The 27,208-nt window shown below is 46.2% G+C and overlaps 1 protein-coding gene across 1 annotated transcript in view; it reads left to right on the forward strand.

Annotated features, from left to right (window-relative positions):
• The first annotated feature begins 295 nt into the window (after positions 1-295).
• The window catches only part of SPIDR (scaffold protein involved in DNA repair), a 2,344,543-nt gene continuing 2,317,630 nt past the window's right edge, over positions 296-27,208 (forward strand). Inside the window, exons 1-2 of the mRNA XM_086965726.1 lie at positions 296-410; positions 19,301-19,456. Of these exons, the coding sequence (XP_086821852.1) occupies positions 396-410; positions 19,301-19,456 (171 nt within the window). The 5' untranslated portion in view covers positions 296-395. The remainder of the gene's footprint in view (positions 411-19,300; positions 19,457-27,208) is intronic.

Raw genomic sequence — 27,208 nt, forward strand, 5'->3', positions numbered from 1 at the left:
TCGCGCTATACATTTTGTCACCACTCTAACATGGCCGACACATTCATAGAAGGGTCAGAGGCGCTGAAAATTGTAGGAAGGATTGCAACGTTGTCCTTCGTCTGTCTCTTATCAGGCGGCGGGTATTATAGAGAGTAAATTCACGCACTTAGTTTAGTCAGGCAATGTTGGATGTTTCATTAGGTTTAAAATATCCACGCTGAGCGTTTTGGTGACTGCGTGTTTGACTTTTGGTTTTATATACTTTTTGCCTGAACCCAACATGTCGCGTGATTACACAGTGACCCGCCCACATCCTTGTGGCAAACTGGCAATGTAGTAACATGTGTCTTTGAAGAAACTTTTCTCCCGCGCGTCACGCAACATATAAATAGAGACCAGCAGAAGCGGGGATCATGCCGCCGAGGAAGGTACGGCATGGGAATAGTCACTGTTAACTGGGGTTAATTTACAAATCCCACGTACTTTCTGCAGTAGTTGAGAGATGCACTGACAGTTCTCCTTCGTTTGTGGGGAGTGTGTTTAAAAAAATGTTGACATTTGTATTTCTTTCATAAGTAGACTACAACAATATAGAAAGTTAATTATCAGTTGTTAAAGTGTGTCATTCAAACGGGACACCTGGACTCTTTCACCGCTATCAATGTGTCACAGACTGAATGTTCCACGAAAGTATTTTCTCTGCTTATTTAAAGTAGAAATTTGGGGTCAAAGTGGGGAACGTTTTTTAACATCAGGGTAATATTTTGTTGAAAAACAAGGAACTGAAAAAAAGCACCTCTTTTTGGCTAACGTGCGTCACGTGTGAACCTCCTCAAAATGCAAGTAATTATGTTACTGGTATCTATATGGATGGTAGGATATGATGTGTCAGCAGCACTCTGCCCAGGAGAAAATCTCTTGCAACGTTCTGTTGTTTGTATTCTCATTTGGAGTTGAGCTGCAGTGCTTGTATTTAATTGGCTGATGCCACGTTTTGTAAGAAGATTGCTGTATTCTGTTTGGCAACAGCATTTTAGTGGACAGTAGCGCCAGTACCACAAAGTGTAATTTTCATAGAAAGTCACAGGCCTTCAATTAGTCTGTCAGACATCAAGTGGTAATGTGCAGATCACTTACTGGTAATATCTGTTATTCTGATTACTTATATTTATTTTATTTTTGTAGTTTTATATAGTACTGACATGGCCAGAAGGCATCAGAGCGCTTTACTATTTATGAACATACCTTGCCCACTTTAGAATTCATAATAAACTTGGAAAACACCAGTCTGGGCATTTCTCAGAAAAATATTTTTCAGGCAGTTGCAGATTAGAAAGCACAAAGACATACCCAATGCTGGGAACTAGTCTGGTTCTTGATCAGGATCATTTCAGACTAGATAAGTAAAATGTACGATATTCAAGAATCTGTTCAGCATGATGGCCTTGTGCACTTTTGTAGTATTGCTTATTTGATCCTCTCACTGAAGGAATGCCTAGATTACTGGTAAGGTCAGGTGTTCGTGAAACCACAGTCAGCCCCTGCAGTGATCAAATCAATTTGATAACTTACTAAAATGAATCAGGAATAAAATCACCAAGTACATCAACAAAGGAACCTCCTGCTCCAGATTGGCACCTCATCTCAAAATCGCACCATAAAAGAGAAAACAAATCAAAGGTGGCACATCGTTCTCTGTTTAAGCAGCCATGCTATGGAATTCATTACCCCCAAACATAAGATTCACAGATGACTCTTATTTTCAGTAGACTACTCAAGAGTTGGCACTTTCCTCCATAACCACCATTCTCAAACACAAATGTATAGCATATCCCCATATCCCTGTGTATGTAAACATTTAATTTGATTATTTTTATCTAGATATGTGTATTTCTTGACAGGGCCAAACTGGCCATAGCTTGCACCAGGCGTTTTCCTGGTGGGCCAGGAATGGGGAGTGGGGAGGCGGGGAGGAGTTTTGGGCCTGTGGGGCCGGTTTTGTTATTGGAGGCCAGTTTTGCAGCAGGGCTGCAATCTAGGTCCCCTGTAACGAAAGCAGGAGCTGTGCTTCGCAGTTGTACCCTCCGCTACCGGTCGAGCAGATTGCCAGGTCTGGTTGCTGTTCCCAGTCCGCCTGTGTTTCTTGATATAAATATGTACTTATGTATTTATTACATTACTCCTATTGTAAAAAGATAAAAACAACTTTGACTCTCTCTGATGCACTACCCTATTTTTCACCCTATACCTCTCTCAATATATCCTCTTCCTCCTCTCATAAAACATAATCCTTTCTAGGCTTTTCCCATCTCTATCCCTCCTTGGCTCACCCCAAACCTAATTTTAATACTATGATCTCCCAAACAACCTGTAGGGAGGTAGGATCCTTCTAGCAGGGTTACTGTTAGAACTGGGATTTCTGGTTGGCTAAGGCTTACGCTAAAGCCAGGCAGAAACCACCATTCTAGTCATGGCAAGGGAGTCAAACGCAAAGATAACCCCTGCTCACCCCCTTGGTAGCTTGGCACGAGCAGACAGGCTTATCCCAGAGGCAATGTGTAAAGCATTTGTGCACGCACACAACAGCAACAACATCCTAGGCACACCACAAAAGGAACTCCACACAAGGTTATATAAAAATAACTTTTGTATTGTCAAAACACATCAGATAGTAATCACACAATATACATTTTGCCAACTGGCACGGGCAATACTCACAAGGGATTATTTACACCAGGACAGGGCCACGTTTGCCACTGTCAGAATCATCACTTATTTGAACTAGCACTTAGAATAACTGTCACACCAAATAACAATTAAAGATCACAACCAGTAACCACTGGTAACAGGTAGGTACACACTACGCAATACTAATAACCATAGGCCTAGATCACGCATGGACACATAACCTCTCTAGTATAGCATACTAGGCAAACCAAACTTCTAAGCATGAACACCTTTAGAAGTATATAACACAAGCATAAAGGCAAAGCATATTATGCAGCAATCATATTTAGGCCTAAACAGTATAACTACAGTAGGCAATCTCTCATTAGTCTAAACACATTAGACTCTCCCCCTAAGAATAAATCGCATTTAGGGGCGTAACTCACAGTGAAGTAAACTCTCACTACCACCAACCTTCATAGGTAAAACCATCTCTAGAGGTATCAATACAGGGTGCGTAAAACATACTAAATGCATTACATTTCCTAGCACTACATCACTCTAGCCCATAAAACACATTAGGCAACTACCATCATAACATAGTAAAATCACATTGCGCAAAAATCACATTAGGCAATTACCATCATAAACATAGTAAAATCACATAGCACAAAAATCACATTAGGGCCTTGCGCCCTACCCACATACCAGCCCCCTGGCCAACTGGCCATCTCAAGAAGGGGCTCAAATGCCCTGTGTCCAGAATGTCAGGGCGCTCTGCCAATGCAGGGCCAGTCTGGGGTGCGCCACCGGCGCAAACCTAAACGTTGCAGCTGCCCACTAATTGCTGGGCAGCTGGGAGCAGTAACAGGGCCTAAACGTTGAGGCTGGCACTAAGTGCTGCGCAGCTGTAGAAGGCCTGGCACCACTGTGCCATCTCTGTCCCTCCCAGGGACTCTCACTCAATTGCGCCTAAACTGTGCAGCTGCCCACTAATTGCTGGGCAGCTGTGAAACAACAAAACTGTGACAGGGCCCTCACTGACCCTAGAACAGAACTGTGCCCAAACGTTGGAGCCACACAGGCTCTACATTAAAGGTATCAACAAACAAAAGAGAGGCCTGGTCAGAAACCTGCAAGTGTGCCGCAACTGGACTAGTGTCCCAAAACCATTAGTAGCACTAGAAGTGATAGCCCTGGCCTGTTAGAAAAATTCCCATCAGCCCACCCATGTGGTGGAATGTCGTCATATGGGAAATGTCACCAATCCAATTCACAAACAGTGCACCTAATCATGGCGCAGAGATGGATGGATTAACATGGTGTAAGTACAGACCACTGGGCTTCACTGGTGATGCTAATGGGATGCAGTGCAAAAAATAAGAGTGATAAATGTGAGGATAAAATTGACTCCAAGGGCCAAAATCAATTTTAATCAGTATGGCGCTCGGGTCAAGATTAAAATTCTGCCAAATAGTTTGAAATAATAACTATATATGGGCAGAGTAAGTGAAGGTCGACATGTTTCAGCTGTACTGACTATTGGTCTTAGCTTTCTTCAGGACCATTAGGGAAACTGCGACTGCCAATCAAAAAATTAAGGGATCAGTGATGCACGCTAATATACATTGGATAAGTCCTACCAGTTCCTCTGAGCCCAGATGAATACTGTAGGAAGTCCAGAACTTTATGTATCTCCTAAAGAAGAGACATAAGCGTGAATCAGAAACCATCTAGTGCACAACAGATTTCAGGAAAACAAGCACAAGATACTAAGCACACGAACAGGGCGATGGAGACACTTTCTCCCCGCTAAACTATATTTCAATTAGTGTATTTAAAATCACATCAACGACAATATCTGTGGTAACTTACCCAGCATTATGTGGGAGTACGCCTCACCTCACCCGGAACCCTCTCGGGAAAAAGGGAGGCCCCGCTCTAGTTAAGGAGGGAAATGGACAGAAAAAGTACCTTTGAGAAATAGCAGAGGGACTAGCAACAATGGTGGCTGCCATTTCAAAATTGAGCTTAACAAAACCTAGCTTTAAACAGGAAGAGACTCAACCAGGTATAAGAAAATTGGCTGTGGGACTCTACAGGAAGGTAGTCAACCTACACTTGGAGGGCTGTGTCTAGCGATAGAATGACTACAAGAGGCTACCAAATAACCTTTAGAGAACTATATCAAATAAAAAGCAACTGCCAAAGCCTATCAGTGACTAAGTGCTGGGCAAATCACTGAAGACTTAAGGAGAATAGGGCCACTCATTAAGGGAAATCTCACTAGTAATACAGTGGCTAGCCCTATTCAGATGGCAAGGGAAGGAACGGAGGTACCGACGTATAACACGCATGTGTATATATACCCTCGTTGATTGGGTACCTGGCTGCAGCTGTTGTCGCTTGTTAACGCGTCCGCTTAGGTACCTCCGTTCCTTCTCGGACGCCGGCATCGAGGTACCGACGGACAGGTAGGGTACTAGATCTTCCCCTTGCCATCTGAATAGGGCTAGTTCCGGGTGAGGTGAGGCGTACTCCCACATAATGCTGGGTAAGTTACCACAGATATTGTCGTTGATGTGATTTTAAATACACTAATTGAAATATAGTTTAGCGGGGAGAAAGTGTCTCCATCGCCCTGTTCGTGTGCTTAGTATCTTGTGCTTGTTTTCCTGAAATCTGTTGTGCACTAGATGGTTTCTGATTCACGCTTATGTCTCTTCTTTAGGAGATACATAAAGTTCTGGACTTCCTACAGTATTCATCTGGGCTCAGAGGAACTGGTAGGACTTATCCAATGTATATTAGCGTGCATCACTGATCCCTTAATTTTTTGATTGGCAGTCGCAGTTTCCCTAATGGTCCTGAAGAAAGCTAAGACCAATAGTCAGTACAGCTGAAACATGTCGACCTTCACTTACTCTGCCCATATATAGTTATTATTTCAAACTATTTGGCAGAATTTTAATCTTGACCCGAGCGCCATACTGATTAAAATTGATTTTGGCCCTTGGAGTCAATTTTATCCTCACATTTATCACTCTTATTTTTTGCACTGCATCACCAGTGAAGCCCAGTGGTCTGTACTTACACCATGTTAATCCATCCATCTCTGCGCCATGATTAGGTGCACTGTTTGTGAATTGGATTGGTGACATTTCCCATATGACGACATTCCACCACATGGGTGGGCTGATGGGAATTTTTCTAACAGGCCAGGGCTATCACTTCTAGTGCTACTAATGGTTTTGGGACACTAGTCCAGTTGCGGCACACTTGCAGGTTTCTGACCAGGCCTCTCTTTTGTTTGTTGATAGTTTCTCTTAGGGTATGAGTGGTTCTGGTCGTTAAATATAGCCCTATTTGACCCTCCCTACGTTTATTTTCTCTACATTAAAGGTGCCCCTCTGAGCCATCTGGCTCTGGAAACTAATGGGGGCGGGGGAGCCACCTCGGCTCCCTAAGCAAACATGCCCCCAGACGTGGGAGCCACGAGGCTCAGGGGCTATCTACAAACCATTGGGCACAGCCCACTGCCATCCGGGGCCGCCCTGAATGCTTCCTTCGTTGGAGTTCCTCTCTGGGGGACTCAAAATCTCTAAAATGCCCCCGGAGCCCCTCGGGGCTCGAAAAACAACGTGCCCCTTTGTTGGAGTGGTCCACTGGGCATACGGGGCAGCTCGGACTCGGTGCCTGCACTGGCACCACCAAAATCCATCTGCTTCCTCGTGGAGCAGAAACAGAAATGCCCCCATGTCCCCCGGCCCATCACTAACTCACCGGGCGGCTCTTGGGGAAGGCGTGGAGACTTCTCATATCCAGCGCGGAGGGGCAGGCACCGTCAATGTGCCGCCCACCCCCTCCGCACCAGCACTATCTCCTCTTGTGGCACCCGGGCCCCCACTCACCGTCTCACTGCTCCGGACCTCGGGGCTTCAGTCATGTAGCGGGCGGGGCTCTCCCTCACGCTGGGGAGCCTCGCTAGTTGCTGCAGCACCTCTCACGCTGCACTCCTCACACGCAGGGCTCTCACCGGACCCGGGAGCCCTGCTTTCTCCTCTTCCTGGTGCAGGCGGCAGGCGCGGGACTTCCCTAGCTAAACCGGAAATCCCACCCGCCGTCAGGCACCATAGTGCCTGACTTCCGTTTTCGCCGCGACTGCGACCGCACTCTCTTTGCGGGGCTGCACCGAAGGGTGGGCACCATTGGTGCATGAAATAAAAGTAGAAACGGGGTGGGCACCCGTTAAGGCGCCTATCAAAAAGGGGTGGCACCCTTAAATAAAAATGTGTAACTGCGGGCATAAGGCAGGGTGGCACCTGCGAGGCAATTACAAGGGTAGGAGCGCTTCCCCCGGGGGAAAACAACAGCGCTCTGCCCACACATGGGAAAATAAAGCATGCACGAGGCTCTGGGGCACAGAAACCATCAGAGGCCCCAGAAGTGACCCCTACAGCAAGAAGGGTCCAAAGAAGCCCATGAACATCAAGATGGAGCCCAGCAGCTCCCAGCAAGGCAATTCCTCCAGCATCCAGGGATCCAGGGGCTGGGCAGGGCCCAGGGGGGCAAGCCTTCCCCTGGGCCCCAGCAGCAGCACACCCCTGGTTGATTCCAGTCAGAAACAAGAACATTTTCAGAGTGTCACAGCAACCTTTTTATACCCAAAATACTTTGTCTAGCAGGGTGCAGGCAATGTGAGAACCAGCTACAACTGGTTATGGGGAACTCCTTTCACTGGCCAGGCTAGGGACATCAGACACACCATAGGGGGTGGAGCCAGCCCTATGCAGGTCCCAGGTGTACCCATCCCTCACGTCAGCATGTTAATCTCTCCATTCACCACCGGGGCAGACCCATCCTGACTCCTGGAGCCAGGCTCACAAGCCAGCTCCAGCCAATCACACGCCAGACACAAATTACACAAACATGCCAACTTCTAGAAGTGGCACTTCCAAACTAGACACAATCATGCCGCATACGTCATTGCGCAGCATTCAATCTCACGAGTTCGCACATACCAAACTCGACCCTGCACTCCCCCCACATCAGGAACTACCATGGTCACACATATTCCCCATGCATTCCTACAGGAGGGCAGGTCACTCTCACCACACACACACATAGAGCGCACGCACTTTACACTGGACCACAGTGAAAAAGTGTGCAGAGACCTAAAATCACCAACATCAGGTTACAGAAACAGGATAGGCAAAAGCAAAAAGTTTCGGGGTGAACCTGCCAAAAGGGCCGGGTCCAACAGTTACCTCCACATCTTTGCCTGGTGTCATTGTGTTTTTGACTAGTCTGACTGGGATCCTGCTAATGAGGACCCCAGTCATTGTGCTTTCTCCCTACATTTGACATGGTAAGTATTTCTGTACCTCCACAATTGGCTACTGGTGTACCCTTATAAGTTCCTAGTAAATGGTACTGAGGTACCCAGGGCATGGGTACACCAGGGGTCTCCCATGGGCCGCAGCATGTATTAGGCCACCCATGAGAGACCACTCAAACTGAGACTACGGGCCTGCCATTGCAGCCTGTGTAAGCTGGTGCTAGCACCACTCATGACAGATATAAGTTTTCTTATATCAGAGGTCACTACACTTAAAACCTATAAGTCACCCCTAAGGCAGGCCTTTCAATCTTGAAGGCAGGGTGCTGGGCTATAAGTATGTGGGTGCCCCTGAATGAGCAGGACACCCCTACAAAACCTGGAGTCTATTCTCCAGGCTTTGTAAGTGTGGTCAGCCATTTATATACATATAGTGGCCATCTGTCATTACACGATGGCAAACTATATAGTGGCTGTGCCGAACCTGGGCATGTTTGGTATCCAACATGTTGGAATCCTACTCCAACACCATTACCAATGTTGGAGGTATGATTCCATGCACTGAGTGGCTCCTCCGGGAAGCCCCAAGTACTCCCAGTAACAGCCTTTCACGGTCTCCCAGCAAGCTAGTCCTGCTGCCTACCCCAGACACAATTGTGCCCTCCTGCTGCTGAGCTGAGCTCAATCAGTGGAAGGAAGAAAAATAGGTTTCCTAACACAGGGAAGTGTGACCACCTCCCAGAGAGGATTTAGTGTATTGGGGTAGGGGTGCTTGCTAGAGCCACCAGATATATTTGAAGGACACATTTGGTGCCCTCTATGCATACTCCAAATGGAACCAGATATGGAAACCCTTGGCTCACCCTCTGGAGCGAAACTAGATAAAGGACATGGAAGTATCCTGCCCTCAGTCCAGCCCCTCCTCTGAGTGGAACCCCTGAGTCGTCCTTACCCATTTCTTAAGGTATAAAAGAGCTTAACTGTGGGTGGGTCCTCAGATTAGTCGTGGGACAAGACTCAAGCCTGAAACCACGTCACTCTTCGACTGTCTGGACACCTGAACTTCGCCTGGAACTGAGACTGCATCAAGGAAGACTCCTGCTGCTCCTGTTCTACAAGTTTTCTTTGTTGTCTGTGTCTGTGCTTCTTCCAGGATCTTCAACAATGACACCCAAAGTAATCTCCCTTCGAGTGAAAGTGTCACTCCCCTGCATCTGCAGCACCGCAACAAAGCTGACCAGTCTGCTGCTCTTGACGTCCCAAGGACTTCGAAATGCTCAGCAACACAGGTGGTGGTTATGCAACTCCCTCGAGGCCTGACCTGTTCTCTCTGCGACTTTGATGCCAGTATGGAACTGCTGGGATCGAACCCCTGTGCACCGTGTCGACTTGCCGTTGCCCAGGCTTGTTGGCTTTGCATTACAGAAATCTTCAGGCTACAAGAAGCTCCAGCCTCCAGCATCCATTCCTTCCAAGATCAGCTTCCTCACCACATCCTCTGCACCGTGGGCCTTCATCTTTGGTGAGCTGCTCGAGGTTGCAACTCCTGTGCCCTTGGCCTGTGGGTCCTCTCGAGGGTCTTATCCTGCTTGAGTGGGCTCCCCTGCTTGCTCCCGCCTTGTTGGTCCCTGCGTTGCTCCTTTGCTGTCCACAGCTGTTTTAGCTGACAAGGCTTATTGGTGCTCCTGCCGGACACTGAACCCCAAACCCCTGGTTCCGACAGCTCGTGCATGGATACTGTTCTTCCTCAGCATTGCCTAGTCCTCACAGCAGTAGCAACAAGGTCACCATCAACTCCTTTGAACCGTCTGTCATAGGAGGGCATTGCTCTTCTGTACCTCCTGGTCTTCTCCGAGTGGCATAGACTGTTTCCCCTCTGGTTGCAGGTTCTTCTCTTCAAGATTCCACCCTTCGATTCCACTGGACTCTTGCACAGTCTTCGCCAGCAGCATATTAATTGAAGTCCTCCATGTGGTTTACAGCGGTTATCGATGTCATTTCGTACCTATGTACCCAGCTTCTCTCGTGTAGGTATCCTGGCTCTTGGGGTATCCACGGGTGGGGTGACTCACAAACCTTCTGTCTTCCACAGGGTTTCTTCAGGGTCCACTGGGAAGGGTCCTTCTTCAAAACTGCAAAAGCGCCTTTTCCTGTTGACTTCTATTGAGTACGCAGTTGTGTTTCCACTCTGTACCCAGCCTCCGTGGCGTTCCTGGGTACTTTGGTGGGTCCTTGGGTCCCCAGCTCTTCTGAGTCTCCTGGTCCAAGTCCTGACTTTGTTCACAGTTCGCATTCCACTTTTTTAGTATATAGTTTGGTCCACATGGAGACCACTGTGTATTGTGCTTACTTACCTATTTGCAATTGAAGTATTGTATGTATTTTTGTTTATATCTCCAGGTAGGATACATACCCATGTGTTACTGATTGTTGTGTGATAAATAGAAATATTTTTATATAAACACTATGGTTCTTTTTTGTTTAACCTACACTGTATGGTTAGATCTGGCAAAACAAGCTGCTTAACACTCCTTCTGGTTAAGCCTGAAGCCTGCTCTCCACAGCTACCACTTAGAGAGCTTTCTAAAGTTGCCTAAGACCACTAAAATCACCATAAGGGTTGTCTGGATTAGTGTAAGGTGCTTCACTTAAATAAGTGTGCACATATACTAAACCAGCCTACTACTCAACCCTTCTAAATTCTTCCCTCACCTATCCCTTCTTTGACTCATCCCAAAACTAATTTTACTACTATGATCTCCCTAATCAATTTCTAGAGATTCTTCCCTCCATCTCGCCTTATACTCATCCCAAACCTCATCACACTTCAATGATCTCCCAATAAACACTTTCTAGAGTCTTATCTCTTCTATACCTATATTCCTCCCACTAGCAGCCCGTCCTGACGTTGTCCGGGTATGAATTGCTGCCGGACAGTAGTACATTGTTTTGTAGGACTTCGTTTAGATAGCATTTCTTATCTGTGATAGGCCTGTCAAACGCTCCGATTCACAGTGCACTGCTGATGCACTTAAGAGTGCGCGTTCAGTAGTGTGTGAACTCGAATTTCCCTACTTTATTTTTCCTTGCAATATTATATAGCGCGAACTCGACAACATGGCATGAGCACAATTTACATTACAGAAGAACACATTCATTTGTGGTAGGCACGGGGAGACAAAGCGATTTGCCTGGAATCACAGACTGTTGAGCTGATGCCGAGATTCGAACGTAGCCCCCCAGCTCTAAAGTTCGCAATTCTAGAACTTTTGGCCGGAGGTATGTCTAAAAGTGTATGTCGGTGTAGGCCATCAATGAGAGAGACCTGTGCATTTTTCAAATGGGTGGTGAAAAAATATGAGTATGTTGCTGGAGATGTGGGCCGCCGTGCCTCCAATGTACTTACCGGGGGAGGGTAAACCCCCATTATTCCGCAACTCTCTTTCCGCATACCATCACTCCGCATACTTTCATTACGAAAGTACCATGACTCCGCAATGCCATTATAACTCATGGCATTATATTTGATATGCTTTTACCACGCATACATTTACAACGAAATTCGTTGTAAATGCATGAATGGTAAAAGCATGTTTTTTAAAAATGTTTGGATAAGGTAAGTATGGGTACAGGGGTATATGTTTTGGGGTACTGAGGTATATGTTTTAGGGTGTTTGGGTATTTTAAGGGTTCAGATATAGTTTTGGGTTATGGGGTACAGGGGTAGTTTAAGGGATTAGGGATAGGTATGGGTTTTGGGGTACAGGGGTATTTTTAGGGTTCAGGGCTAGGTTTGGGTTTTGGGGTATAGGGGTATTTTAAGGGTTCAGTGCTAGGTTTGGGTTTTGGGGTACAGAGGTATTTTTAGGGTTCAGGGCTAGGTTTGGGTTTTGGGGTACAGTGGTATCTTATAGTTCAGGGGTAGGTTTGGGTTTTGGGGTACAGGGTTATTTTTAGGGTTCAGGGCTAGGTTTGGGTTTTGGGGTACAGGGGTATTTTTAGGGTTCAGGGGTAGGTTTGGGTTTTGTGGTACAGGGGCATTTTAAGGGTTCAAGGCTATGTTTGGGTTTTGGGGCACAGGGGTATTTTAGGGTTCAGGGGTAGGTTTGGGTTGTGGGGTACTGTGGTATTTTTAGGGTTCAGGGCTAGGTTTGGGTTTTGGGGTACAGGGGTGTTTTAAGGGTTCAGGGCTAGGTTTGGGTTTTGGGGTACAGGGGTATTTTAGGGTTTAGGGGTAGGTTTGGGTTTTGGAGTACAGGGGTATTTTTAGGGTTCAGGGGTAGGTTTGGGTTTGAGGTACAGGGGTATTTATTGTGTTCAGGGTTGGGTTTGTGTTTTGGGGTACAGGGGTATTTTTACAGTTTAGGGATAGGTTTGGGTTCTGGGGTACAGGGTATATTTATAGGGTTAAGATGGGTTAGTGTTTAAGGGTGTTGGGATATTTTAAGGAGTACTGGTGGGTTATGATTATGGGGTGCAAGGGTATTTAAAGGGACCAGGGTGGGATTAGCACACAATATGAGACATGGCATGAAGGGCGGAACGTACCACACGCCCCCAGCGTTTGTCACGCCCCCAGCACACGCCCACAGCACAACGCAGACACGCCCACAAGGGACTACTTTGCTGGCACGGTTCTTTTATCTTTTAAATGTATATGGTGGGCGTCTGCATAGCCTATGTCCTTCTGCTGCAACTGCCCTTTCCAACGCTGTATTGGGTGTTGTGATTGGTGCTGTGGTTACTGAGATTACCCGCCTCAAAGGTTTGGGCTGTCTCTTTATTATATTAGTATGGATAGATTATGGAAAACATGAAAATAAACGAGCATTGGCAAAGCCAATAGTTTTGCCATTTTGGTCAGCGTTTTACTTTTGTTAATGTGTTTCTTGTTTTGACATGGGTTTTGTAAAACTTTATCTGTTTTGGAAGCTGCCAGACCATCACCATTATAGCAAACATTGCCAAAAAAGCAAAAAATTATGTGGGTTTCAAAAAGCACACATTGCCACAGGACACAGAACACAATTACTTTGTGTCCAGATATGCTCCTTGTGAAAGAACAGAATGCTGTCACTCACAGTGAAGTCAGCCAATATATAGATAGAGAGAGAGATATAATTTTAATAAAAACAAAATGTCTTGGTTAATGCCAGACCTAATTAGAGGGTCAATTCTTGAAAATAATCACACAAGTGCACCCAATGGTAAATGTCCCAGCATCAGTGCAGACGTACGTCTTTCATGACTTTATAAGAATTTACAGGAGTAAACCAGGAAAAGGTACTTCTAAACATATTGGTGAACTGCAATTTGGCACAGGCAAATATGCATGTGTAGATTTGCTCATTCATAAATATGCTGAGTGTTTACAAGTTCACAGTTCCTCCAACCCCTTTTTTCTTAACCCTGGAAAAACTTTTCCTTGTCAGGAGTAAATTTCGAACCTTTATCTGTATGGAAAAAGATTAGAGAAGAGCTGGTGAAAAACTCTAAAACATGCAAATTAGTAGGTTTGTACAGACTCATAAGGGCATTCCAACCCTGAAACTATTCCTTACCGCTACTTGCAGCCTCAGTATGTAGGTCTGTAGAAAGATGGCAACATATGTGAGTTGCTAGTGTTCAAATCCTACTATAGTATGAGCCATGGCATAATCAGAGAGGCTATTATCTGAGCTCCTATATAATGAGATTGCTGCCATAATTTGTCGCTACACTATGTGGCACCAAAGGAACACGTGGATTTGTTTACAGGACAAGTAGATGTATGAAGCAACCTGTCCCATAGACTAGAAGATATTTTATAGAGTTCCACACCCCTGTTAGCTATGTCAGTGCCCCTAAATGTTTGGCCACTTATGGCGGCAACCTCGACCTTCATACACTGCCTTCTCGGCCAGCATGCACCAATTCATGTCACATTTCAAATCTTTCAGTTGCGGTTTGTGTTCTGCCCCCCACAATCTAGCCACAGTCTGTTTAGCGACAGCTAGCCCAAGGGTAATCCATATATGTTCTATGCAGAGCTGGTCTGTCCCCTCCCAGACATTCAGGAGACACCCCTTTGGTGAAACAGTGAGGGGACCGCCACACACCTTGCCCATGCATGCAACCACTGCCACCCAGAAGCGCTGAAGTATTGATAGTCCCACAGTGTATGGTAAAAGGTGCCAGTGTGTCCACAACCTCAGCGGCAACTTTCATTGGATATTTTAGCCATTTTCTCCAGTGTGGAACGGTGTAGTAAGAGCAGTGGAGGATCTTTAATTGGACTAGTTGTAACCCGTCCGTATAGCTACTTCCGTAGGAGAAGCCAATGCTTCTACCCACTCATCATCCTCCAGACTTCCCAGGTCGTAGATCCAGATTTTAATCCTCAATATTCCAGGCCTCCTAAGCAACAAGGACACTGAAGCACTTGAGTCATTTGCTGCAGTCAAAGCCATGCCAGACACTGTGATCTTGGGTACCTCTGATGGGCTGCACTACAGCAAACAATGTCAGTACTGTAGTGGAAGCCCTCCTGAGAGCACGGAGTGCCTGTGCAGAATCTTTATAGATTGTCAGCCCTATCAATGTCTGAGACCTTTCTCAGTGAGATACCACTAAACCTGGAAAGGATGACTGGGAGACCTTGCATATTCTGCCCTCCTGAACTATATCAGAATGAAAGGTCTCTTAACAAGAATGATAGAAGAGAGAGCTGATTGGGAGCCTGAGAGGACATGCCATTCAGACTGTCCACCAGCAATTGTCACCCAGCACCGAAGAGATTATGAATACTTTGGATAATGATTTTGGCGCACATTAAACTGGAGCAGACTTATAGCTCTATTTTAAGTCTGGCACGTCGGAGCCGAATAAAATGATTGCTATGTATTTGTGAAGGCTGGAGAGACTGCTGCAGCTGATTAATTCAGTCCACCGATGTGAACTGTACATGATTGAAACAACTCATCAAGAGATCCAATCTTGCTTTCCTAATACTGCATAGCTTGATTTAAAAGAATATATATCTTTTTCTTGATGTATTTTTTGTTTGTTTTTTGTTAAAACATTACAAATAAATCTTCACGTTGCCATAATGTTACACAGGTCGTGTGATTCCAGTAAAGGACAGTTCACCTCAGTTACAAATGTACTCAGGTTTTAGAGCCTTCACTATTCCCGATTTCTCAATGTTACAATCTGCAGCATTTTGGTTGCGCTTTTTCAATATGACGCATGTTCTAACGTGAACCATTTTGTTCCTCTGCTTCCGTCAGGGTATTGGTGAAGGAAATAAGTAGAACAAGAATCCTAAAAACCAACATGAAACCGAGGGGTTGTGGTGGACAGTGGATGTGGCTATCCAGCTAAGTAGGAGGCAAAGGAGACACTAGGCCTATTGTCTGGTTATGAGTGGTTTATGGTTACAGTATATTGGGGGCGATGATTGTCTGGTATCAGTTATGTCCCCAGTATTCGTGAGAGTCTAGAGGCATAATATGGTGATATTGGATAGCTCTAAGCAGAAAGATACGAGTATCAGAAACAATATTTTGGAGGAAGGGAACTCCGATAACAACTCCAAGCTTGTCCCTTTAGGGGGGAGAGGGCGTTGTTTGGGGGAAGTGTTAGGCACCGAGGCCATGATCAGAGAGGCACTGCCTTTGGACCTAGGGTTAGATATGTTTCCAAGAATACCGAGAGGACCCAGACAGGCGGCGAGGGCGATGTGGAGACACACTAGGTTGACACGATAGGTGTCCATTGGTAGATGGGTATGAGACCAGGATGACAAGTGTGAAGTCGCTCAGTTGGATCGTTAGAGAATGCTGGCTGGTGTAGGGGGAGGGTTGGGAGTTTAGGGGGGTAAAATACAGATACAGAATGATGCCATTGACCAGTTATCCCTCTGGGATGATCACTGTGATGCTCTTGCTGGAAGTACGGATTGATGCGCCGCCCGGCCTCCGGGTTCTGGGCTAAATGGCTGTGTACGATATTCTGCTTACTTTATCCATGCATCGGGACACCATGAGTGTACTGGTTAATCTATTATGTGTACTGGTTTCTAATTCTGCAATAAAAACAAATTAAAAAAAAAAAGCTTGTCCCTTTAACAGACTGTCCCAGGGAGTCCAAGCAAGGAGGCTGGCCTTGTGAGAGAGATTTTCACTGTGCTAGCTAGTTTGAACAGCTGAAAATTGTGATATAGAAGATGATCCAGTTTCAAAGTTTCTGAGGGTTTTGTCAAGCTAAGTAGTCATCCTGCTGGAAAGGTGTAAGGCAATGCCAACGAGGTTCAGTCAAAAATATAAAATCATGTTATGCAATGAGGTACATGTACCTGTAGACATAACGTACAAATACATGCCCATTTCCAAATGGCTGAGTGACCATGATCTTGCAACCAGTGTTCTGTTTTCGTTTTTACGTCATCGGATATATTGTTTTGTTTCTCTCACAGTTCTCTGTAGCTCAGTTGCACCATTTGTATAAGTGTGCGTGACATGGAGCCAGAACAAATAAAACGTAATTGAGAAACAGACGGCATAGCACCAGTGCAGGAGATAGGGTTAAGGTGGTCTAAGAATATTAGAGTCTGCTGGTGCAGTAACGGAAGGAAAATATACCTTGTTGTTTCTTAAACAGTAGGAGAATGGTTTAAGCTCTTATTAGCTAGAGGCCTGCAGAGGAGTAGATTATTCACCTGAGATAACACTTAGAAAGACCTTGGATTTTTTTGTTGGCTGGCCTTGTACGCAATCGAGCTGGTTTTACATTTGATCCTTACCTTACCTCACCACCACCACCGCATCCACCATCACAACCACATCCACCATCACATCCACCACCACCACATCCACCACCACATCCACCACCACTTCCACCGCATCCACCACCACCACATCCACCACCACATCCACCACCACCACATCCAACACCGCATCCACCACCACCACATCCACCAGCACATCCACCACCTCATCCGCCACCTCATCCACCACCGCATCCACCACCATCACTTCCACCACCACATCCACCACCGCATCCACCACCACTTTCACCACATCCACCACCACCACATCCACCATCACATTCACCATCACATCCACCACCACCACCACATCCACCGCATCCACCACCACATCCACCACCACATCCACCACTTCCACCGCATCCACCACATCCACCACCACCACCACCACATCCACCACCGCATCCACCACCACCACCACCACATCCACCACCACATCCACCACCACCTCCTCCACCACCTCATCCACCACCGCATCCACCACCACTACATCCACCACACCCACCACCATCACTTCCACCACCGCATCCACCATCACAACCACATCCACCATCACATCCACCATCACATCCACCACCACCACCACATCCACCACCACATCCACCATCACCTTCATATCCACCATGAAATCCACCACCACATCCACCACCACCACCACATCCACCACCACATCCACCATCACATCCACCACCACCACCACATCCACCACCACATCCACCACCACATCCACCACCACATCCACCACTTCCACCGCATCCACCACCACCACATCCACCACCACCACCGCATCCACCACCACTACATCCACCACACCCACCACCATCACTTCCACCACCACCACCGCATCCACCATCACAACCACATCCACCATCACATCCACCACCACCACCACATCCACCGCATCCACCACCACATCCACTACCACATCCACCACTTCCACCGCATCCACCACCACCACATCCACCACCACCACCACATCCACCACCGCATCCACCACCACCACATCCACCACCACCTCATCCACCACCTCATCCACCACCGCATCCACCACCACTACATCCACCACACCCACCACCATCACTTCCACCACCACCACCGCATCCACCATCACAACCACATCCACCATCACATCCACCATCACATCCACCACCACCACATCCACCACCACTTCCACCGCATCCACCACCACCACATCCACCACCACATCCACCACATCCAACACCGCATCCACCACCAGCACATCCACCAGCACATCCACCACCTCATCCGCCACCTCATCCACCACCGCATCCACCACCATCACTTCCACCACCACATCCACCACCGCATCCACCACCACTTTCACCACATCCACCACCACCACCACATCCACCACATCACCACCACATCCACCACCTCCACCACATTCACCACCACATCCACCACCACATCCACCACCTTATCCACCCCCACATCCACCACCATCACCACCACATCCACCATCACCACCACCGCCACCACCACCACCACATCCACCACCACCACCACATCTATATGTGTGTGGCTCTGTGTGTGTGTAGGTGCAAATGCAATGTTCTTGGATTTTTGTCACAATAAAATACACTGAACTTAATCTTCACAAAAGTTATTTACAAACGTTTAAGCTATGGCCATTATAAATTACAATTACTTTTATTTAAGTATTAATTATTTACAAAATTAAAAGCCATTGTTATTTGTAATATCAAGACATCTAAGTCACGTAAATACAACACACATTGCATTACAAATGCTATAGGTGTCACATTTGCAAAAGTTAAAACTATTGACATTGTAACTGACAAAGCTATTAATTTTGCTACTTTCAAAACCAACACATAAATAAAAAAAGTGTCATTTACAATACCAATAGCTCAAACTTTCCTAATGCGAGACCTATTGCATTTCCAATGCTTGTTTAAAGTTTATTGTACTTACTCTCTCAGTTGATGTACGCATTATAACTATTGGCAAAATCCGGAACAGAAATCAAACTTGAACGCAGTGCACAAAACACCAAGTAAACATTGTAGAACATGGCAGCTGCCATGTAAACGTTACACACTCGAGTCACGGAGCCATTGAAGGTCTGGCAACAATGTAGGAGTCCCACAATTTATGATCTGTATATAGCACACTCTACCAAACATCTCCAGGAATATATATATATAGCACAGCCTACACAAACCTCTCCAGGCACAGATGCAAAACCCTACTTTGAAGTTGCCTGCTTTATGGTGTCCGGATGGTATGGCCACGTGTAGGCAGTTGCAAGTGATGCTTCCTGGGAGGCAGATCAATAGGTTCAGCAGCAACAAATGGCGAGTTTTCTAGAAGAGTCATTGTGAGAGTGCCCTGCTCACCTTTCTGCAGTTGAAGGAGGACTGTAGTCATCTTCTAAAGTCCTTCCAGTCTTTTTTTGTGTGAAATATTTTCCTTCTCTTTAACACGTTTACTTATTATGCCTTTTTCCCCTCTCTTTCCTATAGAGGAAAAGGGCCCTGGATAGAGACTTTGAATGTTTTCCAGATGAGGCGTGTGCAAGATCCAAGAAATCCGATGCTGGAACTGTGGTGCCTTCGTCTTCTGTTTCAAATGCTTGGCTTCGATGTGGCGATGGATTTGAAGACTCACCCACTCAAAAGGTACAGTAATATTTCTTATAGTGAAGATCATTCATCCTGCCATTGTCTGGGATCCAGTTGCACTGTCACCCAGTGGCAGTGGGTTTAATACTTTTAGAACCACTAATCTAACTTTCTAAAGACCATACTTAGCTGCTCCTCAGCTTCCCAATATGGCCATAACATAATGGACTCTAATGACCAGTAGCTAGAATATCCAACTAAAAGTACTGGTGTGAATCCTCTGAGACTAACTATAATTTATTTAAGCATGTGTTTGTACTAATATAATGTATATTAGGGGCCCATCGCATTTGCACTTCTTTCACGGGCATGTTACCCTCTTCTTCTCCTGCATAGTTCACGAGCACCAGGATTTTTCTGCACTCATTTTCACTTCTTCACTTTGTGGGTATTGTATGGCTGTCCGGTCTTTATAGCACAGTGAATTAGTGATGCTGCCACATGAATGCACATGTCATCATGACATCCGGCATGTTTTTCGGTCACAACTTTTTTGTTATACTAGGCAAAGTATTCATTATTAATTCGGCATACGTTATTTTAACCAACAGCATGAGTCAGATGTATTTTCATTTTATCATGTATGAAACATATCATGTATACATCCATTTGATTCAGTCAGGCACTTGCCACGTATGAATTACACAGTTCGATGAGTTAGTTAGTTCATTGTTTCCAAGGGCAGTTGTTCAGATACCCCACAATTAACAACAAATGTAACTTTATTGGCGATTTGTATGACACAGTGTAATACCTCTGGCGGGTTACCTCCGAAACAAACGATTATGTGATCGATTAGCTACAAGATAGACAGCAAAGTAGTCTGCCGACTCCGGATCTCGAGTAATATTTATATTTATGTTACTTTATTTATGATACAAGGGGTAGCTAACCAATTTTGTGTTATTTCCCTGTCATGCCGTTGATATTAAGCAGTAGACATATTATGAGTGATATATGCTTGCACGTCCATGTTCAATGCTTATCATCACTTTGTTTAATCTTGACATGATTACAAGTTCAAGATATGTGACAGTTGTTGTTTCAATGCATTATTTTAATACTTACACGTTTTTCGGTACCATGGCCGCAATGTCTTAAAAAACTACATGTTTAGTCCTCTTTTACTTTTCATGTCACGTCCGGACATTGAGAACTACAAATATGAGGTGTTTGTTTTGCACTATCACGTGACCAAGCCACTTCGTGTGGTGAAACGCGTTGTGATTAAATTTCCATCGACTGTTTCTTGGACTGGTGTGTCATTTGTCCTGAGAACGCGCTGCATTCTGTGCATACTTGGAACATTTGATTGCCGGCAATCTCCTCCGGCGTGCGCGCCACTCTTCTTGGGTCCCAAGAGGTCCAGTAGGAGAAACTTCTGTGTGGATATAATGTATATGTAAAGGTTATGTTCAGCATAGAACTTGATAAATGTTTATTTTTGGAGGCCCATTTAAATATTATATTTCCTCAATGGAATGGTTATGGGACAGACACTATTTTGTCAATCAATCAATCAATCACGGCATTTGTAAAGCGCACTACTCACCCGGGAGGGTCTCAAGGCGCTGGGGGAGAGGGTATGTCACTGCTCGAACAGCCAGGCCTTGAGATGCTTCCTGAAGGAGAGATGGTCTTGGGTTCGCCGAAGGTGGGTGGGGAGGGAGTTCCAGGTCTTGGCTGCTAGGTAGGAGAAGGCTCTTCCTCCGGCGGTGGCTCTGCGGATGCGTGGTACGGTGGCGAGGGCGTGGCTGGTCGATCATAGCTGGCGGGTGGGCGTGTAGAAGGTCATGCGGTCGTTGAGGTACTTGGGGCCCAGGTCGTGGAGGGCCTTTTGTGCGTGGGTGAGGAGTCTGAACGTGATTCTCTTGCTGACGGGGAGCCAGTGCAGGTCTCTCAGGTGTCCGGTGATGTGTCTGGGGTTGTCCAGGATGAGTTGTGCGGAGGCGTTCTGGATGCGTTGGAGTCTTTTTTGAAGTTTGGCTGTGGTTCCGGCGTAGAGGGTGTTCCCGTAGTCTAGTCGGCTGGTGACGAGTGCCTGGGTTACGGTCTTCCTGATTTCAGTGGGAATCCATCGGAAGATCTTGCGGAGCATGCGCAGGGTGTTGAAGCACGAAGATGAAACGGCGTTGACTTGTCTGGTCATCGACAGGGAGGTGTCCAGGATGAAGCCCAGGTTGCGTGCGTGGTCCGTTGGATTGGGAGCGGTGCCCAGGGCCGGGGGCCACCAGGAGTCGTCCCAGGCGCAGGGTGATGATCCCAGGATGAGGACTTCCGTCTTGTCTGAGTTTAGTTTAAGGCGGCTGTTCTTCATCCAGTCGGCGACGTCTTTCATCCCTTCGTGTAGGCTGGCTCTGGCGGCGGTGGGGTCGTTGGTGAGGGAGAGGATCAGCTGGGTGTCGTCGGCGTAGGAGATGATGTTGAGGTTGTGTTGGCGTGCGATGGCTGCGAGGGGGCTCATGTAGACGTTGAAGAGGGTTGGGCTGAGTGAAGATCCTTGTGGTACTATAAAGGGCCATGTTGTTCTAATTGTTGATTGGTTGTTTTGTTGGTGCTGTGTTTCTTTATGAGCCAAGAAGGGGTAAAGCATCCTATTTGTATGCTAGTTTTGTTATTAGTTGGCGAGTGGTGTAGGGAGGAAGTAGGCGTGGTATGTTCAGATCTAGTATGCATGCATGTGTTGTTGTTCTGTCACAGGGTCTCCCTGCACTGCTTATAAAGTGATGTGATGCATAGAGATTTCTGAGTAGTGGGAAATGCATAGGCAACTATGATAACTTATTTTTAGGTCTCGCCTATGCAGCGCTCATGCGCTGCATAGGAGGGAACCTCTTGGAATCGATCAGCTTTTTTGCCCAAAAACATGCATGCTTTTCATTGCTTTCAATTGCAATGCCTGCACGTTTGGCATTTCCCTTGCGGGAGCAAGCTTTGGCGACATCTGTTTGTAATTATCTTGCTAACAGATGGTGCCCCTACTCGCTCCCGCAAGGAAAACGCTGTGTGTGTTCTCGGCCGCACTCCCCCCACCCATGCCACTTGTTTACTGATCATAGTATCTTTGTTCTTCCTTTGCGTTCAGACCCGGCACAGCGTTATCTAAACATTCTGATACAGAGAATGGCTTTAACAACTTTTTGATGTGTAGAGAGGGGGTAGTGGAGGCCCAAACGAGGATTTTAATCCCATTATAGTATGTGTGAGGGTTTAAATAGCCTACCGGCCCACGTCAACGTTTACTTTGTGTTCAAATACAGGGATCGCTTTCATTGCTGCACAGTGTAGTAAAAAGCTTTATCTGACGGAGTTGTGATACGTAGTCTTTACACCAACAACTGGAAATGACTGTCCAATTTCGAATAGGGAAATTGTGTGTGCCTTTTGTCCGTGTTCCTTTGTGGAAGAGTGCGTTAAGAACTGTATCACTCTAGGATGTGGGAAAAAAGAAATCTCCGTTTGATAAGTTTTTTGAGTGGGGACAGTGTAACTCTTATTGTAAAAACAATTTCGACATGGAGTCCATGTAGCAGTAATTGTTATCTAAGCAGTTTTTCTCGGTGGTTGGTGTTTAACATAAATACGACAATTTAATGGTTTGTTTAAGCAGTACAGCATATGTTATAGCGGAATAGTGATGGATGGCTAGGTAGTTGGAGATGTTTGCAGGGGATAACGTGGCAAAATAGAGATTTGTACTTAGTGTAGAAGAATGAAAGCTGAGGGGAGTGTTCATTTGGCTGACCTGTGAGCCAAAGAGATATTGGGAAGCTATCCAAAACCGCTGGTAGAGTTTAGGGTCTGGAAAACAAGGCGCATGAAAACCAGTTCCCACCCACCAGTCTGTGATCTTGAGATAATTAGTGGGGCAATCAATAGTGTTAAATGCAACACACCGAGAGAAAATGATTTATAGTTTTGAGGTGATTGGCAGTCTTTATCAACAAATCAAACATTTTTTTTATTATTTTTCATTAAAATAGCTCAGTCATTTAGAAAAAAACCTGGGTTTAATACAGGAAAGCAAGTCAAGATGTACTGTTTTAAATTGGGGTTTTGCTGATCTGGATGTATTTATTATTATTATTTTTTTTTAAAACCTTTATTTCAACAAAGTAATACAAATACAGACCTACAACCACAGGGGCCGGCCAGTAACAGTGGATATCGAAATCAAAAAATAATACACAGGTCATCAGCCGACAACCCGGGGGTTCGGCAGCGATACAGTATGCCCATGCAGCGTTCTTGTGATGATGGGAGGATAAATGAAAGGTTTCACATTTTATATTTTATAAAAGAAAAAACTAAACATAAAAACAAAATTCCGAGGTGACATTTATAATGTACGTGGCTGTCTCAGATAGCAGGGGGAGTGACCACGTTAAAGGCAGATGTAAAAAGGATATGGAAACACAAGGAGGGAATGAAGGAGCCAGGAGCGAACAAGCAAGTAAAGTACAATAGGATATAGGCGTATGGGATGTCCGGTCATGGGGACAGAGGAATATCATTGGTTTCTACAAAAGGGAGGGTGCAAATCTCTCCACGATATGAGTTCCATTGACCCCATATCCTCCCCCATTTCTTTGGTCTTCCACTTGTGGCATAGCTGATCTGCGGCAACTTCATGAAGTCGCAGTGGCAGTGATTAGAGCGCTTGTTCATTACACTAGCCGTAATGTTCAAGACGTAGCCCCTAGGGGTGCACAGCTTCGTGCAGAGCAGGCTGGTTTGAAGATCAATCCTGTCATGGTGAATTCCGTGATGGGCAAAAAGCCCCAGGACAAGGATGATTTTCCGTTCTGGCTTGCAGAGAAATTCGGCCAGCTAGAAGCTGTGTTTCCTAATACGAATCCAGGTGATAAGCACCGGATTCTTACACTAAGTTTACCGAAAGATTTGGCACCTGAGCTTGTTGACTGTGAGACCTGGGGTAAAACTTTTGCAGCGGTCTATTCGAGGTGCTATGGCACCCCATCTGTGACCAATCTGGGTGTGGTCCTTAAACGTGTTCAGGGCGAACACGGACCGGAGTCGGCGGTAGAATTGGGTATGCGCCTGTGTGGCACCTTTGATGTAGTTTGCGATCTGATCCTTGCAAATGTCAAGAGAGATGCGCCGAACTTTCAGGTTGCTAACGCTTTAGCGTTGATTCCCGAGGCCGAGAGACCCCGTCAGTTGGCAAGGATTATTGTGGCTGCTTATAAAACGGTTGGCCGCAATGCGAAGGGGCTTAAGGCTTTTCCTGATAAAGAGAAAAGGCAGCCCCAGGGTCAGTCTTCGGAAACTGGTGTTCAACCGAAGTCCAAGAAACAGAATTGGCCTAAAAAGCAGAATCAGGGTAAGCAACAACAACAACAAACACAGGTTTCTGCTCCTGCGTCTCCTTTGCCTGCGCAGTCGGATCGTGTTTATGATTTGCGCGACCGCGCGATGATTAAATCACCTGAAAGGTTTCAGGCTTCTGACCAACGCTCTCCTCATTCCTTTCAGGACTCATCGGCTCCGTCAACCGGTGGTGGAGGGGGCGGCAGGGGCCGGGGTGGCCAGCAAGGACGTGGTCAGCCCCGCCCACGTAACGGTGGAGAGCAGCAGGAAGGCGCTACGCCCAAGAGACCACAGTTTGCCACGAAGAAAGTCGCCGCCCTGACAGCGCATCGATATGCCCCAGATAGTGAGAACGCGGCTTCGGAATCTGACGTGGGCTCTGACCTTGCTGGACAGCGCGGCAGAGATTACCATAGTGAGAGAGGCCCTCCGTCCACTGTTGAAGGTGACAGCGACTGACACTTATGTTGTAATTGAAACAGCTGATACTCATGTTGCTCCCCCTGAACGTCTTTTTGAAATTGTCCTGTTAATTGAAGGTGACATGCAGCGAACTGTAAAAGGGGTATTTTGGGAAAATCTTTCGTCTACGTATGACATTTTGCTTTCGGAGGCTGACTGGCCCCCACCTTTTGTTCTCGCAGCTCCGCGAGGGGAGGAGGTAATCCTCCCCAGTTTCGCGCACACTGTATCGAGAGTGGAAGCGCTGCATTTTGCAGAAGAGTGGGCTCTGGCGCTTGTGCCGGCTGTGTACCGCAATCAGTGTGGCTGGGATAAATTGTCTCCAAGCCATTAGTTTCCGTTGCGGTCTCAGCCGCAGCCTCAACCTCAATATCTCATACGGCGTGAAGCCAAAGCTTCAGTCGCGGCTATCCTTGAACAATTGGAATATCAAGGTGTAATTGAAACGTGTGTGTCACCGATGAATAACCCCCTTTTTACTGTAAACAAGCCGGACGGCTCATATCGTTTGGTTTTGGATTATAGGCATTTAAACTCGCATTGCCGTAACTGCGCAGTACAGAATACTCATGGCTCTGCTTTAGTGAATAGTCTTGAGCGTAAACGGTTCAAAACCACGCTTGACATTTCCAATGGTTTTTATGCCCATAGATTGGATGGTCTAAGTTCCCAATGGACCAGTTTTACATGCGGCGGTGTGCAAAAAATGTTTCGGCGTCTCCCAATGGGCTATAAGAATAGTCCTGGGGTATTCTCCGCCCGTGTTGTCTCTCTTCTTGAGGGCATCGACCCAGTTGCTTGTTCGTATGTGGATGACATTTATCTCACAGACGACGATCTTTGGGAGCATCTGTGTCGAGTAAATAGCATAATTTGTAACTTTGCAGACATAGGTTACAAGTTTAACTTTGCGAAGTCGCACATTGCAGAGTACACAGTGTTATTTCTCAGCTACGAGCTTAACAACGAGGGAAAGGGGTTAGCGCCTCACTTCCTGGAGAAATGCGCACAGTTGCGCTCTCCGACAACACTGAAAAAATTACAATCTTTTCTGGGTTTTTTGAATTTCGGGAGAACTTACATTCCGGAATATGCCCAGTGTATCAAGCCTTTGTATGCTTTGATACAACCATCTTTCTCCAAATCATGCTGGCTGCCTGAGCATTCAGCCATTCTGCAGTATTTGCAGGCTGATTTGCTCGCTTCCGAATACTTACAGACTCGTGATAACCAGACCAACCTGGTGATAAGAATTATCCCTGGGGCGGTGGGTTTCACGTACCTGACTTTTAATGAGGGAGATACAGTACCTATTGCTTACAAGTCACACTTCTACACTTCGGCTGAATTGCGTTTTTCCACTGTGGAGAAAGTTTTAACTGCTGTACAGATGGCAATTCTTAAAGAACGTGCCCTGTCACAAGGAAAACGCATGTTGGTTGGTACCCCGTGTCCCGCCTTGGAGGCGGTTACGAAAGCCAGTGTACCTAATTCCAAAGCTTTGCACCCTAGGTGGATTCAGTGGGCTGCATCCTTGACATCCCAGGATGTCACGTTTATTTTTGACGCCACTTTACGGTCGCAGGAGTACTTACAGTATGAATTTGTTCATCCTGCTCCTTTAGCAATGCGGCCGTTGGAGGATTTCCATTGCATCATTTACACTGATGGTTCGGCGTAAGTTGCGCATGGCTCTAAACATGCCTACGTTTCCGCTTGCTCCATTGTGGTCGGTGCCATGGTGAACGATGAGTTCAAGTCCAGTGTCGTGCACACGCAGACGCTTGGGGACTGCACCGCACAATTAGCAGAGCTTCGTGCTCTGATGCTTGCATTGGAGTACGCTGATCATAGTGTGACGACTTTGATCTTAAGTGACTCTTACTACTGTGTCCAGTCTTACAATGAAAACTTGTTCTTTTGGATTCAGAATGACTTTCGTGATTCCAAAGGTAG

The sequence above is a fragment of the Lissotriton vulgaris genome, chromosome 4_1, assembly GCF_964263255.1.
Source record: "Lissotriton vulgaris chromosome 4_1, aLisVul1.2, whole genome shotgun sequence".
In the NCBI taxonomy this organism is placed as follows: domain Eukaryota; kingdom Metazoa; phylum Chordata; class Amphibia; order Caudata; family Salamandridae; genus Lissotriton; species Lissotriton vulgaris.